This window comes from Symphalangus syndactylus, chromosome 12 (assembly GCF_028878055.3).
Source record: "Symphalangus syndactylus isolate Jambi chromosome 12, NHGRI_mSymSyn1-v2.1_pri, whole genome shotgun sequence".
NCBI lineage: Eukaryota > Metazoa > Chordata > Mammalia > Primates > Hylobatidae > Symphalangus > Symphalangus syndactylus.
The window spans coordinates 38,036,840-38,050,336 of NC_072441.2; the positions used below are offsets into that span (position 1 = coordinate 38,036,840).

A 13,497-nucleotide genomic window follows, 5' to 3' on the forward strand; every position below is an offset into this window, starting at 1 on the left:
TCTGGCTAAGGCTTTGGGCAGTTTGATGAACTTTCTGTGTGGCCCATACATCAGGCATGAGACTTGTTTCTTAAAATCTATATAGTTTCAGCTTACAGGGCTTCAGGAACAGAGCGGTTCTCATTTTAGTAATTTTATGGAAGAAAGTTCGATTGGAGGAACCTAGAAGAATTTAGGACCTTGTCTAGTCTATAGGTAGATAACAAGACTCAAAAATAATGTACAGACTTACAGTCTAATAACAGGTATATTATAGTTATTCTTTAGAAACAACTTTTTTCTCTACATTGATTACATAGGAATCTTGGATTTTAAAACCTCTTGAGGCAAGGAAGCCGAACCAAGGCAGTCTTAGACTTTCCTTACAGTCTTAAGGTTCCTGGTCCTGCCAGGAAGTAACAGTTTTTATTTACTCATTGTAATGCTGAGAAACCCTTGAAGTTAGGCATTTTATGCACTTTTTAAATACAACAGTTCAGTTAGAGCCTCAGTAATATAATCAGTGTTTTCGTATTCTGCTATAAAGAGAAAGCAGATTTTTACTGGACCTATACAAATAGTCATATTCCCATAAAAGTACTTACAACTAATTTTTGAACTAAGGAGAAAAAAAGCAAATGCTTTTATCTTTTTTTACAAAAATATACTTGACCAAATTGCTATAAATTATAAATAGCTTAAGAGATAAATTTTTTTTAAATCTGGAAACCAAAATATTTAAGAACTAACAATGTTTTAAATGAAAGTTATGAAAATATTATTTTTATCAGTTCTGCTTGATCTTAATTAGTATTTTCATATACTCATCTTTTTTTATTAGGGTTCTGGAAATTTTTATTTAGTCTATTGATCTTAAAGTTATTAAAAACTTGTATTTAAGAGTACTTGTTGGGGTCTTTTCTTTTTTTTTTTATTATTATACTTTAGGTTTTAGGGTACATGTGCACAATGTGCAGGTTTGTTACATATGTATCCATGTGCCATGTTGTTTTGCTGCACCCATTAACTCGTCATTTAGCATTAGGTATATCTCCTAATGTTGTCCCTCCCCCCTCCCCCCACCCCACAATAGTCCCCCGAGTGTGATGTTCCCCTTCCTGTGTCCATGAGATCTCATTGTTCAATTCCCACCGATGAGTGAGAACATGCGGTGTTTGGTTTTTTGTCCTTGCGATAGTTTACTGAGAATGATGTTTTCCAGGGGGTCTTTTCTATGAATCTGATTGTAAATAATTTTGAGAATTCAAAATAATAACTCTGGATGACAAAAATCTAGAATAGCCATGGGTAAAAATCTGATGAAAGTTTACAATTAACAAGTAAACTTAGTTATTTCTATTTTATCTAGCATTTTAAGACAATAACCAGAATTATGAATAACATTAATTTCTATGAATTTATATAATTTTTGAAACATTCATATGAACAACATAGCCATAAATGCAACTAAAAGATCTAGTATCACATCATTTATACAATGTCTCTTATATAATTTAAAAATAAATCTAATTATTTAATATGTCTACAAGATGAGATCTATGTCTTCAAATGTTTTCCAAGGGCCCAGCTGGAAAATCCCAAAGCTAATTCTAGATTAAGAACGTTTAATTTAGGATTTGATTTTTGGGAAGTTTGTTAAACATCTTAAAAGACTTAAAACACTTGGTCAAAACAGAGTAACAGGTCACTGTAAAATAATACTCATTTATTTAACCAGAGTGATAATCAAAAGACATCAGATGTAATACAGAAAGTTATATGAATGTAAAAACTTTTATTATTTTTAAAGCTCAGTTTTTCGGAGTAATGAAAAACCTGATAAAGACAACATAGGATATTATCTTGATAAAATATAAAATCTAGTTTTTTCGACAAATCACCAAAATGGTAAAGAAAAATCTTCTGCAGTATGCTCATTTTTTCTTATTTCTTTTTCCCACTTAGAGTTTTCCATTAAAAAAATTACCAATCACCTGAAAGTTGATTGAGTACTTGAATTTAATCAGACACAGGAAGAATGTGTCCAGGGTTATGAGTGTACACTGTGTTATAGAAAAATATGAACAAGAAGAAGACTATCTTGAGCAGGGAAATACATGGCTCTCAGTAACAGCATGAGAAATTTCCTGGTTACATGAAATAATACAGACATACCAAGAAGAGCCAAGAATACGGATTCAAATTATACTGGAAGAAAACATTGCTTTTCTAGGCCTTTAAGATAAACATTTCAGCATCAGGCCATAACAAAGTTCAAACTGGAAAAAAAAAAAAAAGTTCTAGGAGTTGAGGAAAAAGGTTGAAGGAGGGAGTTACCACCCCAGCCAAGCAAAAAGATATACCTTTCAAGAAAAAGAAGGGGATGTATGACCTTCAAATCATGTGTAGTGTGATACAGCAAAAGTCGAACTTCTGAAATATAAATTTCAAAAGGAAAACTTTACCTCAAGAAATGGAATTACTATTTTTAATGAAGAGGACAGCATTTCAAACCTAAAACTAGGGAAATTAATTAGATCTCAGGAAGAAATGTGGCAGAAATAGAAACTGCACTTTGGAAGATGGCTGTCAAAGAAACAGATTTTATAATTAAAAATCACAACCTTTGGCAGTATTATTGAGAGCAGATCAATACTTCAAGAAAGCTTTGTTTAAATATAGAGAGCAAGACTCTGGTCCTGTGTCAGTGCACCCTTGACACCAATCATTAATTTTTAGAAAAATATGTAAACAATTTTCCTTTCCAATTTCTTTCCCTGTTTATACATAAAACTTTTTTCATAAGATCCATCCTTTCATTTTTCCAAACCCCCAGTCTTAATCTTATAATTTTTCTTTTCTTCTTCCTCTGTTTTTGGAACAGCCAATCATTTTACTTTAGGAAAAATATTTACCACCCAATACACTTTTGTTACAACATATTGTTTTCTTACATTCATATTTTGACTACTAGACCTCAATATACTTAAACTTTTTATAGACCTTAAAAACCCAATAAGTGATTTATATTTATTTAGCAATTTGTTTTAGTTTTTAATCTTATTTTGATATGGCCCAGACATCTAATAAGTATCTTATTATTTAATTTAATATAACATAACTGTAAGACTTTAAATTACATGAGACGTTGATTTATAAATGTTTATTTAATTAACATTCACCTAATTTATTCATTTTTATTAATTATCCATGGATTGCCTATGAAAATTGAGATATTAGGCAGAGTCATTATTTTAAGTTATTTTTATTAGCCAATTTTATAGCCTGTTAATATCAAATGTTTACCTAAATAAGAACTTAAAGTTAGATACATGAATATTCTGTCAATAACTCAGAAGATACAGATGTTTATTAAATCAATAATATTAAATTAATCTTTTTTATCAAATAATTGCATATATGAAGATCATTTTGTTTTAGTCTGGGTTTACAGCTTCATGACCTTAAGAAATTTATCAGAGGCAAATATAAAACTCTCTGACCAGGAAATCTAGGCAAACATCTATGTTGGCAATTTTGAAGACATTTCTCGTTTTATTTTATTAATAATTTTTTAGTGTAGTTAAGTCTTGTTGAATTGAACCCTTGATCTTTATGTAATGCCCTTCCTTGTCTTTCCTGATCATTTAAGTTCTGTTTTATTGTATGTAAGAATAGACTCCTGTTCTTTTTTGTTTTCCATTTCCATGGTAGTTCTTTCTCCATCCCTTTACTTTGAACTTGTGAGTGTCTTTATAGGTGAGATGGGTCTCTTGGAGATAGCAGACAGTTGGGACTTTTCTTTTTATCCAGCTGCCTTTTAAGTGGGTCATTTAAACCATTTACATTCAGGGTTAGTAGTGATATGTGAGATTTTGATCCTGTTATTATGTTACCAGCTGATTGCTTTGCAGACTTTATTGTGTATTTGCTTTATATTGTCTGTGGGCTATGAGCTTAAGTGTGTTTTTGTGGTAGCAGATACTGATCTTTCATTTCCATGTCTAGGACTCCCTTAAGGACCACTTGTAAGGCTGATCTGGTGATAATGAAATTCACTTAGTGTTCGCTTGGTGTCTGAGAAAGATTTTATTTCTCCTTCACTTGTGCAGCTTAATTTAGTGGGATATTAAATTCTTAGATGGAATTTTTTTCTTTGAGGATGCTGAAAATAGGCCCCAATCTCTTTTGGATTGTAAGGTATAAGCTGAGAGGTCCACTGCTGATGCACCTGATGGAATTCCCTCTGTAAGTGACCTGACATTTCCCTGCAGCTGCCTTCAAGTTAAATGTGGTATATATATACCATGGAATAGTATGCATCCATAAAAAGAATGAAATCATGTCCTTTTGCAGCAACATAGAAGCTGCTGGAGGTAATTATCCTAAGTGAATTAACACAGGAACAAAAATCCAAATACTTCATGTTTTTACTTTTAAGTGGGAGCTAAACATTGAGTGTACATGGACATAAAGATGGAAACAGTAGACACTGGGGACTACTAGAGAGGAGAGGGAGGGAGGAGAACATGGGCTGAAAAATTATCCAGTGGGTGCTCTGCTCACCACCTGGATGATAGGAACATTCATACCCCAAACCTCAGGATCATCCAATATGCCCATGTAACAAACCTGCACATGTACCCTCTGAATCTAAAATATAAATTTTAAAAAATAAATAATTTAAAAACCAATTAATTTATCAAAGATGTACTTAAGTCATGTGAACTAACATATTTTATATTAGCACCCATTTATCCAGATAGCATTCTTTAAGGGATTTCTAGACAACTATGTCAGATTTTATTATATAGACACAGCATACAATATATGTACATATGCATAAAAGCATCTAAACACCTATACAAATGTATAAATAAAAATATTACAGCTTTTATTTTAGAACTTTAGTCATGAGATAGCAAAACAATAAACCCATCAGTTTATAAAAAGAGTTAGATCCAAATTATTTTTCTAACAAAATGGGATGAGGCTAAACTTTAAACTTTTTTTAATAGGTAATATTATGAAGTATGTGAACTAAATTATAGGTAGAGTAGTTTGAGTCAATTAGCAATATACTGGATTAGACAAAGAATTGTTAACTGAGAAAATGTGAATGAATTATGTGAGGAGACCCAAATGATAGGAGTTATTCTAACTAAGTCTGTACAATATTTTCTTGTCTCAATTCTTTGTCCCTGAAGGTAAGATTATTGCCATTTCTTTTAGTATAGGGACAGTGTCCTTTACATTGTAATTTTATCTTAAAAACAAAACAGCATGAAAATCACAATGATTTTCTTTTTTATCTGATGATTTTCAAGTGTTTTTACTTAAATAGTATACCAAAATAGCTGAGGGTTTTTGGGAAAAGAGAGTTTAGTCTAGATTAGGATAAAGAAGAGGAATTGTAAATGTGGAGGGAAAAGCTCCGGAAAGGAACTTGTTTCTGCTAGCTTTGAGACAGTATTTTGTAGCAAGGCAATCTCTGAGTCCTGAAGTTTTTATTAGCCTTAAGATATCAGTTGAGATATGAGTCTTATTTGGAGTATATGATTTTATCACCATGGTCTTTTAGTTTTGTTGTAAGAACAACAGACTGTTTGAATGATTCCTATAATGTTTGAACATGTTACCAGCTGGAGTCTCAGAAAATATCTTGGCATGCCTTTAAACTTTGAGAGCCTATTTTTAACTAAATGTATTTAGGTGATTCGGTTTAATGCCAAATACATAAGAGCCAATTAAACACAAGTGCTGAATACACAAGGCCAAATAAACACAAGCGCCAACAGAAAATAAAGTATGTCCTTACCAGGAAGAACAATAAGCCTTCTCCAAATGAAGGGGAAAGTCTCCTCATCCAAACCTCAAAACTGAGGTCTAAACCTTACAGCTGAAGTCAACAGGGGGAAAATAACCCTCCCCAACAGGAGATCAGTTAACCAGGAGGCAAAAGACCCCTCTCAGACAGGAAGGAGAAAGAGAAAGACACCTTCCCAGCCAAATCTCAAATAAAATAGAACTCAACCAAAATTAAGAGTTTAGTCCAAAAGAGACTCACTAAGGGGAAAAGAGAGGACTCCCCAGAAGCAGCGGGACTGAAAGGGCTCCAATGGGGGTACTTCATGCTGTAGTTCCCAGGGCCAGTGATTCTCCCTGAAGTATGTCAGCTTTAGGATCCCACTTCTGAAACCAAGTATATCAAAGTCAAAATAAAAATATAGAGATGAACCTCTAGATTTGATAATTTTCTTTGAGAAGCAAGAATTGCAATGCAAGGCATACACACAGACCAGGTGGTCTTTGGTGTAACTGAAGAATAAAAAGAAGGTTGGAAGTTTTATAAAAAGGAGAAATTTTACGTTTGGGGACAAAGTTCATTGGCACTAGCAAAGTTTTGGGGAGCTGGCAAGCTGTGATTGGTGAGTGATGGTGGTGGGTTCAAACTAGTCTTAGAGTCACAGCAGGTTGTTTCAGTAGCTATTAGATAAAACTGGCTTCAGGTTACAGCAGGAAGCTTTAGCAGCTAGACATGTGGAAAATTGAATTCTTGGAGCAGGTGCTGTGTGCTCTGAGTGCTTTATTGCCCTGGCCCCTCAACTCTAATTTAGTTGGGTATGACAAAAATGACCCAACTTACACAATTAACTTTCATAATTAAATACTGGCATAACTAAAACACAAGTATGAACTGAAACAGGACTGATGATGGTAATTTGATTCATAAAATGATGGTGGCAGACTCAGAATATCACAAGATGATATCAAGTAATGAGCAAACATTGGAGTCATTTTAATTACCCGAGGCCTAAGCCAAGATTCATTTATTGACTTATTATGTACAGGGCAACTAATATAATTAATATAGTGTCAGGCACTGTGCAAAGTAGCTTCTGCTTATCTTTGAGAATTTTCTTTCCTCTCCTATCATCCTCTCTCTCCTACTGCCCCTTGTTCAAGCAGAATCCTCATATTGCCTTATGGTTATTTAAAGTTTTACACTAAAGTACCACACCTGAACCTGTTCTCAAAAAAGTTTTTGTTAACTTTATATAATTGGTAACTTCTTTGCAACTCCTCATAGTCTTAGTACTCTTTGATATTGACTCTTTAATACTTGACTTGGTACTAAAAGGATAGCAAGTTGAGTGAAGGAATTCACACTGAGACACTTGTCTTTTCTCATCTTTCACAAGTACTACATATACACTTGAACAATTGCCAGTGTCCATCTTAGAAGTTTTGAGGCAATAGGAATATGAGTTATTGTTTAGCATGGCTTTAATCAGAATCAAAGGAAGCATTATAATTCTCTACTTAAAGCTGTCTGGACTTAAAACTGCTACAGCATTAGCCCTTACCATTGTCTTCCTACATTCAATTAAATATTAAGTAGAAATACCCAATAACACTTTGCACTTAGAACATTTTACTTTCACCTTTCAAGAATTCGATTATAGGTTGAGCACAGTGGCTCATGTAAGCCTGTAATCCCAGCACTTTGAGAGGCTCAGGCAGGTGGATCACTTGAGCTCAGGAGTTCAAAACCAGCCTGGGCAACATGGCAAACCAACCCCTCCACACACACACACACACACACACACACACACACACACAAGTACAAAAAATTAGCTAGGCATGGTGGTGTGCAACTGTGGTCCCAGCTACTCGGTAGACTGAGGTGGGAAGATTGCATGAGCCCAAGAGTTTGAGGCTGCAGTGATCATGCTACAGCACTCCAGCCTGGCGACAGAGCAAGGAAAAAAGAATTTTATTATAGATCTATGTGATGTATGTGTTCCTCCAATTAAACACCAGCATATGGAAATTAATATTTTATAAGTAAAAAGTAACAATATTAATGACATTTTATGTTTACAGATGCATGTAAACATGCATTTTATGTTTACAGATGCATGGAGAAAGTAAGAGGGGGCCTCCCAGGTCAAATGTTTCCCAGTTTAAGCATAAATGTTGCAATGACCAGAATGATTATTTTAATCTCTGCTTACAATGTTCTCCTCATTCCTTGTCATTTGGCATACAATGTAGATTGACAGTGTTGGGATGAAGCTGAAACTGGAAGGGTATTACAAAATTTTGCTCCCCAACAGCATTTTTCTTTACATATGCATTCTTTCAACAAATATTTACTGAGCACTTGGGAAATGCAGTGACAAGCAAAAAAAGGCAGCACATAAAATCTTTTGTTGGAATTTGTATTTCTCTTGCTACCAGATCAAACTCATACCAACCATCTTGAGGGAAATCCTATTCATAGTTCAGGTTGTTCACTGAGGAAACAAATCTGAAAGTCATTGCAATTTATCAGGCAGATTAGTAGAATTCAAGTAACACATTAGAAGATAAATTAGAAACTCAGAAAATTGGTACATCCTTTTGGATTTTTCAGATTGTGACATCAAAATTACACTGATCTATTAATCTAATATATACATAAAAGAACTAGCTGGGTGCGGTGGCTCACTCCTGTAATCCCAGCACTTTGGGAGGCTGAGGCGGGTGGATCATTTGAGGTCAGGTGTTCGAGACCAGCCTGGCCAACATGGTGAAACCCCGTCTCTACTGAAAATACAAAAATTAGCTGGGCGTGGTGGTGGGCGCTTGTAATCCCAGCTACTCAGGAAGCTGAGGCAGGAGAATCGCTTGAACCCAGGAGGCAGAGGTTGCAGTGAGCCAAGATTGTGCCACTGCACTCAGCCTGGGCAACAGAGCAAGACTGCGTCTCAAAAAAAAAAAAAAAAAAAAGAACTGTACATATTTATACTAACATAGAGATTATACTTATGTCTGTGTATCTATGTAAACAAGCATAGTAGAAGATTTGGAAATTCCGATGCCAAGATTGTATCTATGGTTTCTGAATGGGATTATGAGTATTCATTATTCTTCATCAATATTTTATGATATTTTTCCATAATGAGCATATGTCATTTTTGTAACAGGAACTATTACAAAATGGGTAAAATGGCATTAATCTGCAGATAAATGCAGCTAAAGAGCTTCTACGTAGGGAAATTCTATAAACACTTGAAATTTGTGAGAAAAGTAGATGGAGCCTGTTAACTATAGCAGTGGCCCCGATAGACACTCCATTTGGCACATTTGCTTTCCAATTATTCTCAAGATCAGACATAATTAGAAAGACATCAATATATTCAAATATGGGCAATAATGATTCACAATGAGCTAACTATTTTAGGTTTATATTTTTCCTCAACATATGTTTCCCCATAAATTTATCAGAGCGTTATTTGAACACAATATAGAGATTTAATAAATATTTGAAAAGTAACAAGGTTCTTTACATACTTTTTTAAAAATACTTTTTGTTCCCAAAGTCCCTCTACTTCATATTAGTTTTTATGCATAATCTACTAATTAGAATGTATTAACTCATTTTTACAGAAAATCAATGGTTTTATTTCTTTGCAGTGAGCCCCATGCACGGTTCTATGCAGCTCAGATAGTGCTAACATTTGAGTACCTCCATTCACTAGACCTCATCTACAGAGATCTAAAACCTGAAAATCTCTTAATTGACCATCAAGGCTATATCCAGGTATGACTTTAACACATTATGTGTAATGTATATGAGAAAATACTAGGCAAGACATTGTATGTATGTAAACCCAACTTGGAATTTTTTTTGAAGAAGGCAATTACTTACTCCTCATAGTTTAAGTAGAGCTCAGAGTTTTGCTGCTATTATAAAGAAGCAAAAATCCTGTTATGAAAGGAACTTGTTTATATCTCCATTAATCTATAGTTGTGAACTGAGTGTAGTCTCTTGCATAAGGAGATATTAATAGCTAAATCTGTGAGCAGTAATTAGTGCCAGGCATATTCCAAGTATTTTACATGTATTAGTTATTTAATCCTGATAAACCTATGAAGTGGAAATACCATTGTTATCTTCATTTTAAGATTAACAAAACTAAGACATAGCAAGGTCATTTAGCCAATAAATGGTAGAGTCAGAATTTGAACCTAGGCAGTCTGATCCCAGAGTCCATGCCCTTTACAACTACAATATAACTGCCAAAGAATCCCTGACTACCAATACTGAACTCGTAGCAACGTTTTCTTTCCACTTCTACTACTAATAAAGTGGGAGCATTTCTTTTTACACAATTATCGATAGATTCTCCCATTGACGTTTTTACACTTCTGATGGTGCAACTAATGGCAGAGGACACATTGGGGTAAGGCAGACATTTAGCATTGTTTCATTTTTATTAATGCTATTTATTTTTACCCTTTATTTTCACTTTTTCATCCCTTGGGTCTAGGATCTTATAATAATGACTGAAAAGGGTTTTGTTGTTATTAATTTGTTCCTTTTCTTTGAGTTGAGGAAGGATTTCCAACTTGGATTGTTTAAACTTTCATTCACTAAATATTGATGAATGAATTTCAATTACGTGGACTTAATTTTTTTTCCATTTCTTTCATAGTTTCAATTTGAATTTTAAACTTCCAATTTAGGTGCAATAAATACATTTATTGTGAGGTAATACATTTTCACTACTATTCTTTTTTTCTTTTATAGGTCACAGACTTTGGGTTTGCCAAAAGAGTTAAAGGCAGAACTTGGACATTATGTGGAACTCCAGAGTATTTGGCTCCAGAAATAATTCTCAGCAAGGTATATTCATAATATCAATACATAAGAAGTAGAAATATGAGAAATGCATCCCTATGGACTTTTGTAAAAACAGTTTATTGATCTAATTTTACATTTTTAATTTGATCTAAGTTATGAATTTAAATCTATTTGTGCATGATTACTAAAGAATTATTATTTAGCATCTACCACTAATCCTGTAACCTCTGTCAATTTTAACTTTGGGTCTTAGAGATATAATATGAATAAATATGACCTCTAGATCCATGTTTTGCAACCAAAAACATAGTCTTTTCTTAATTATTCCTAGTAACGGAAGGGTAGATAAGACTTGCTCTGGATTATACCAAGAGGTAAATCTAGAGATGATATGTACTAGTTGTCCATTCTTTCTTTGTTTCAAATTTACCAGTTAAGTGAAAGGAATGTATGAGAAGTGTTTTTAAATTTTAAATAGGACTATTAACAGCAATTGAATAGTTTTAGTCTTATTGAAGGTAGCTCAACTTTTCGAAATAGTGAAATGTGGTGAGAGAAACTGTACCTATATCCAAAAGAATGGTTAACTTTTCCTCTGCCATCTCTTGGTGGAGAAATCTAGAAAGGAGAACCTAACAATAACCAGGCACAAATAGGAGGGAGGAAAAGGAAGGGGATAAGACACATGCTTCAGTGGTTTCCAAATGGAATCATTGAAATATGGCTAACTTATAGAAGTGTTAAAATAAAAGATTTCTTTCAACTTTTCTCTCATTATCTTTCGTAATTTAAATAATATATAACTTCTTGATGTTTTATAATCTAAATATCATTGCAGTTAACACATTTCTGTTTTGTACTTTAAGTTTTAGGGTACATGTGCACAATGTGCAGGTTTGTTACATAGGTATCCATGTGCCATGTTGGTGTGCTGCACCCATTAACTCGTCATTTAGCATTAGGTGTATCTCCTAATGCTGTCCCTCCCATCTACCCCCACCCCACAACAGGCCCCGGAGTGTGATGTTCCCTTTCCTGTGTCCATGTGTGCTCGTTGTTCAGTTCCCACCTATGAGTGAGAACATGCGGTGTTTGGTTTTTTGTCCTTGCGATAGTTTACTGAGAATGATGATTCCCAGTTTATCCATGTCCCTACAACGGACATGAACTCATCGTTTTTTATGGCTGCATAGTATTCCATGGTGTATATGTGCCACATTTTCTTAATCCAGTCTATTGTTGTTGGACATTTGGGTTGGTTCCAAGTCTTTGCTATTGTGAATAGTGCCGCAATAAACATATGTGTGCATGTGTCTTTATAGCAGCATGATTTATAGTCCTTTGGGTATATACCCAGTAATGGGATGGCTGGGTCAAATGGTATTTCTATTTCTAGATCCCTGAGGAATCGCCACACTGACTTCCACAATGGTTGAACTAGTTTACAGTCCCACCAACAGTGTAAAAGTGTTCCTATTTCTCCACATCCTCTCCAGCACCTGTTGTTTCCTGATTTTTTAATGATGGCCATTCTAACTGGTGTGAGATGGTATCTCATTGTGGTTTTGATTTGTATTTCTCTGATGGCCAATGATGATGAGCATTTTTTTATGTGTTTTTTGGCTGCATAAATGTCTTCTTTTGAGAAGCGTCTGTTCATATCCTTCGTCCACTTTTTGATGGGGTTGTTTTTTTCTTGTAAATTTGTTTGAGTTCATTGTAGATTCTGGATATTAGCCCTTTTTCAGATGAGTAGGTTGCGAAAATTTTCTCCCATTTTGTAGGTTGCCTGTTCACTCTGATGGTAGTTTCTTTTGCTGTGCAGAAGCTCTTTAGTTTAATTAGATCCCATTTGTCAATTTTGGCTTTTGTGCCATTGCTTTTAGTGTTTTAGACATGAAGTCCTTGCCCACTACTATGTCCTGAATGGTAATGCCTAGGTTTTCTTCTAGGGTTTTTATGGTTTTAGGTCTAACATGTAAGTCTTTAATGCATCTTGAATTAATTTTTGTATAAGATGTAAGGAAGGGATCCAGTTTCAGCTTTCTACATATGGCTAGCCAGTTTTCCCAGCATCATTTATTAAATAGGGAATCCTTTCCCCATTGCTTGTTTTTGTCAGGTTTGTCAAAGATCAGATAGTTGTAGATATGTGACATTATTTCTGAGGGCTCTGTTCTGTTCCATTGATCTATATCTCTGTTTTGGTACCAGTACCATACTGCTTTGGTTACTGTAGCCTTATAGTATAGTTTGAAGTCAGGTAGCATGATGCCTCCAGCTTTGTTCTTTTGGGTTAGGATTGACTTGGTGATGCGGGCTCTTTTTTAGTTCCATATGAACTTTAGTTTTTTCCAATTCTGTGAAGAAAGTCATTGGTAGCTTGATGGGGATGGCATTGAATCTATAAATTACCTTGGGCAGTATGGCCATTTTCACGATATTGATTCTTCCAACCTATGAGCATGGAATGTTCTTCCATTTGTTTGTATCCTCTTTTATTTCATTGAGCATTGGTTTGTAGTTCTCCTTGAAGAGGTCCTTCACGTCCCTTGTAAGTTGGATTCCTAGGTATTTTATTCTCTTTGAAGCAATTGTGAATGGGAATTAACTCATGATTTGGCTCTCTGTTTGTCTGTGATTGGTGTATAAGAATGCTTGTGATTTTTGTACATTGATTTTGTATCCTGAGACTTTGCTGAAGTTGCTTATCAGCTTAAGGAGATTTTGGGCTGAGACAATGGGGTTTTCTAGATATACAATCATGTCATCTGCAAACAGGGACAATTTGACTTCCTCTTTTCCTAATTGAATACCCTTTATTTCCTTCTCCTGCCTAATTGCCCTGGCCAGAACTTCCAACACTATGTTGAATAGGAGTGGTG

At 34.5% G+C, this 13,497-nt stretch overlaps 1 protein-coding gene across 13 annotated transcripts in view; it reads left to right on the forward strand.

Moving 5' to 3' along the window:
- PRKACB (protein kinase cAMP-activated catalytic subunit beta) overlaps positions 1-13,497 on the forward strand; it is a 158,571-nt gene that overhangs the window by 107,298 nt on the left and 37,776 nt on the right. For all 13 annotated transcript variants that reach the window (XM_063624209.1, XM_063624204.1, XM_063624205.1 and 10 more), the window contains 2 exons: positions 9,442-9,568; positions 10,559-10,654. In XM_063624209.1, the coding sequence (XP_063480279.1) occupies positions 9,442-9,568; positions 10,559-10,654 (223 nt within the window). The remainder of the gene's footprint in view (positions 1-9,441; positions 9,569-10,558; positions 10,655-13,497) is intronic.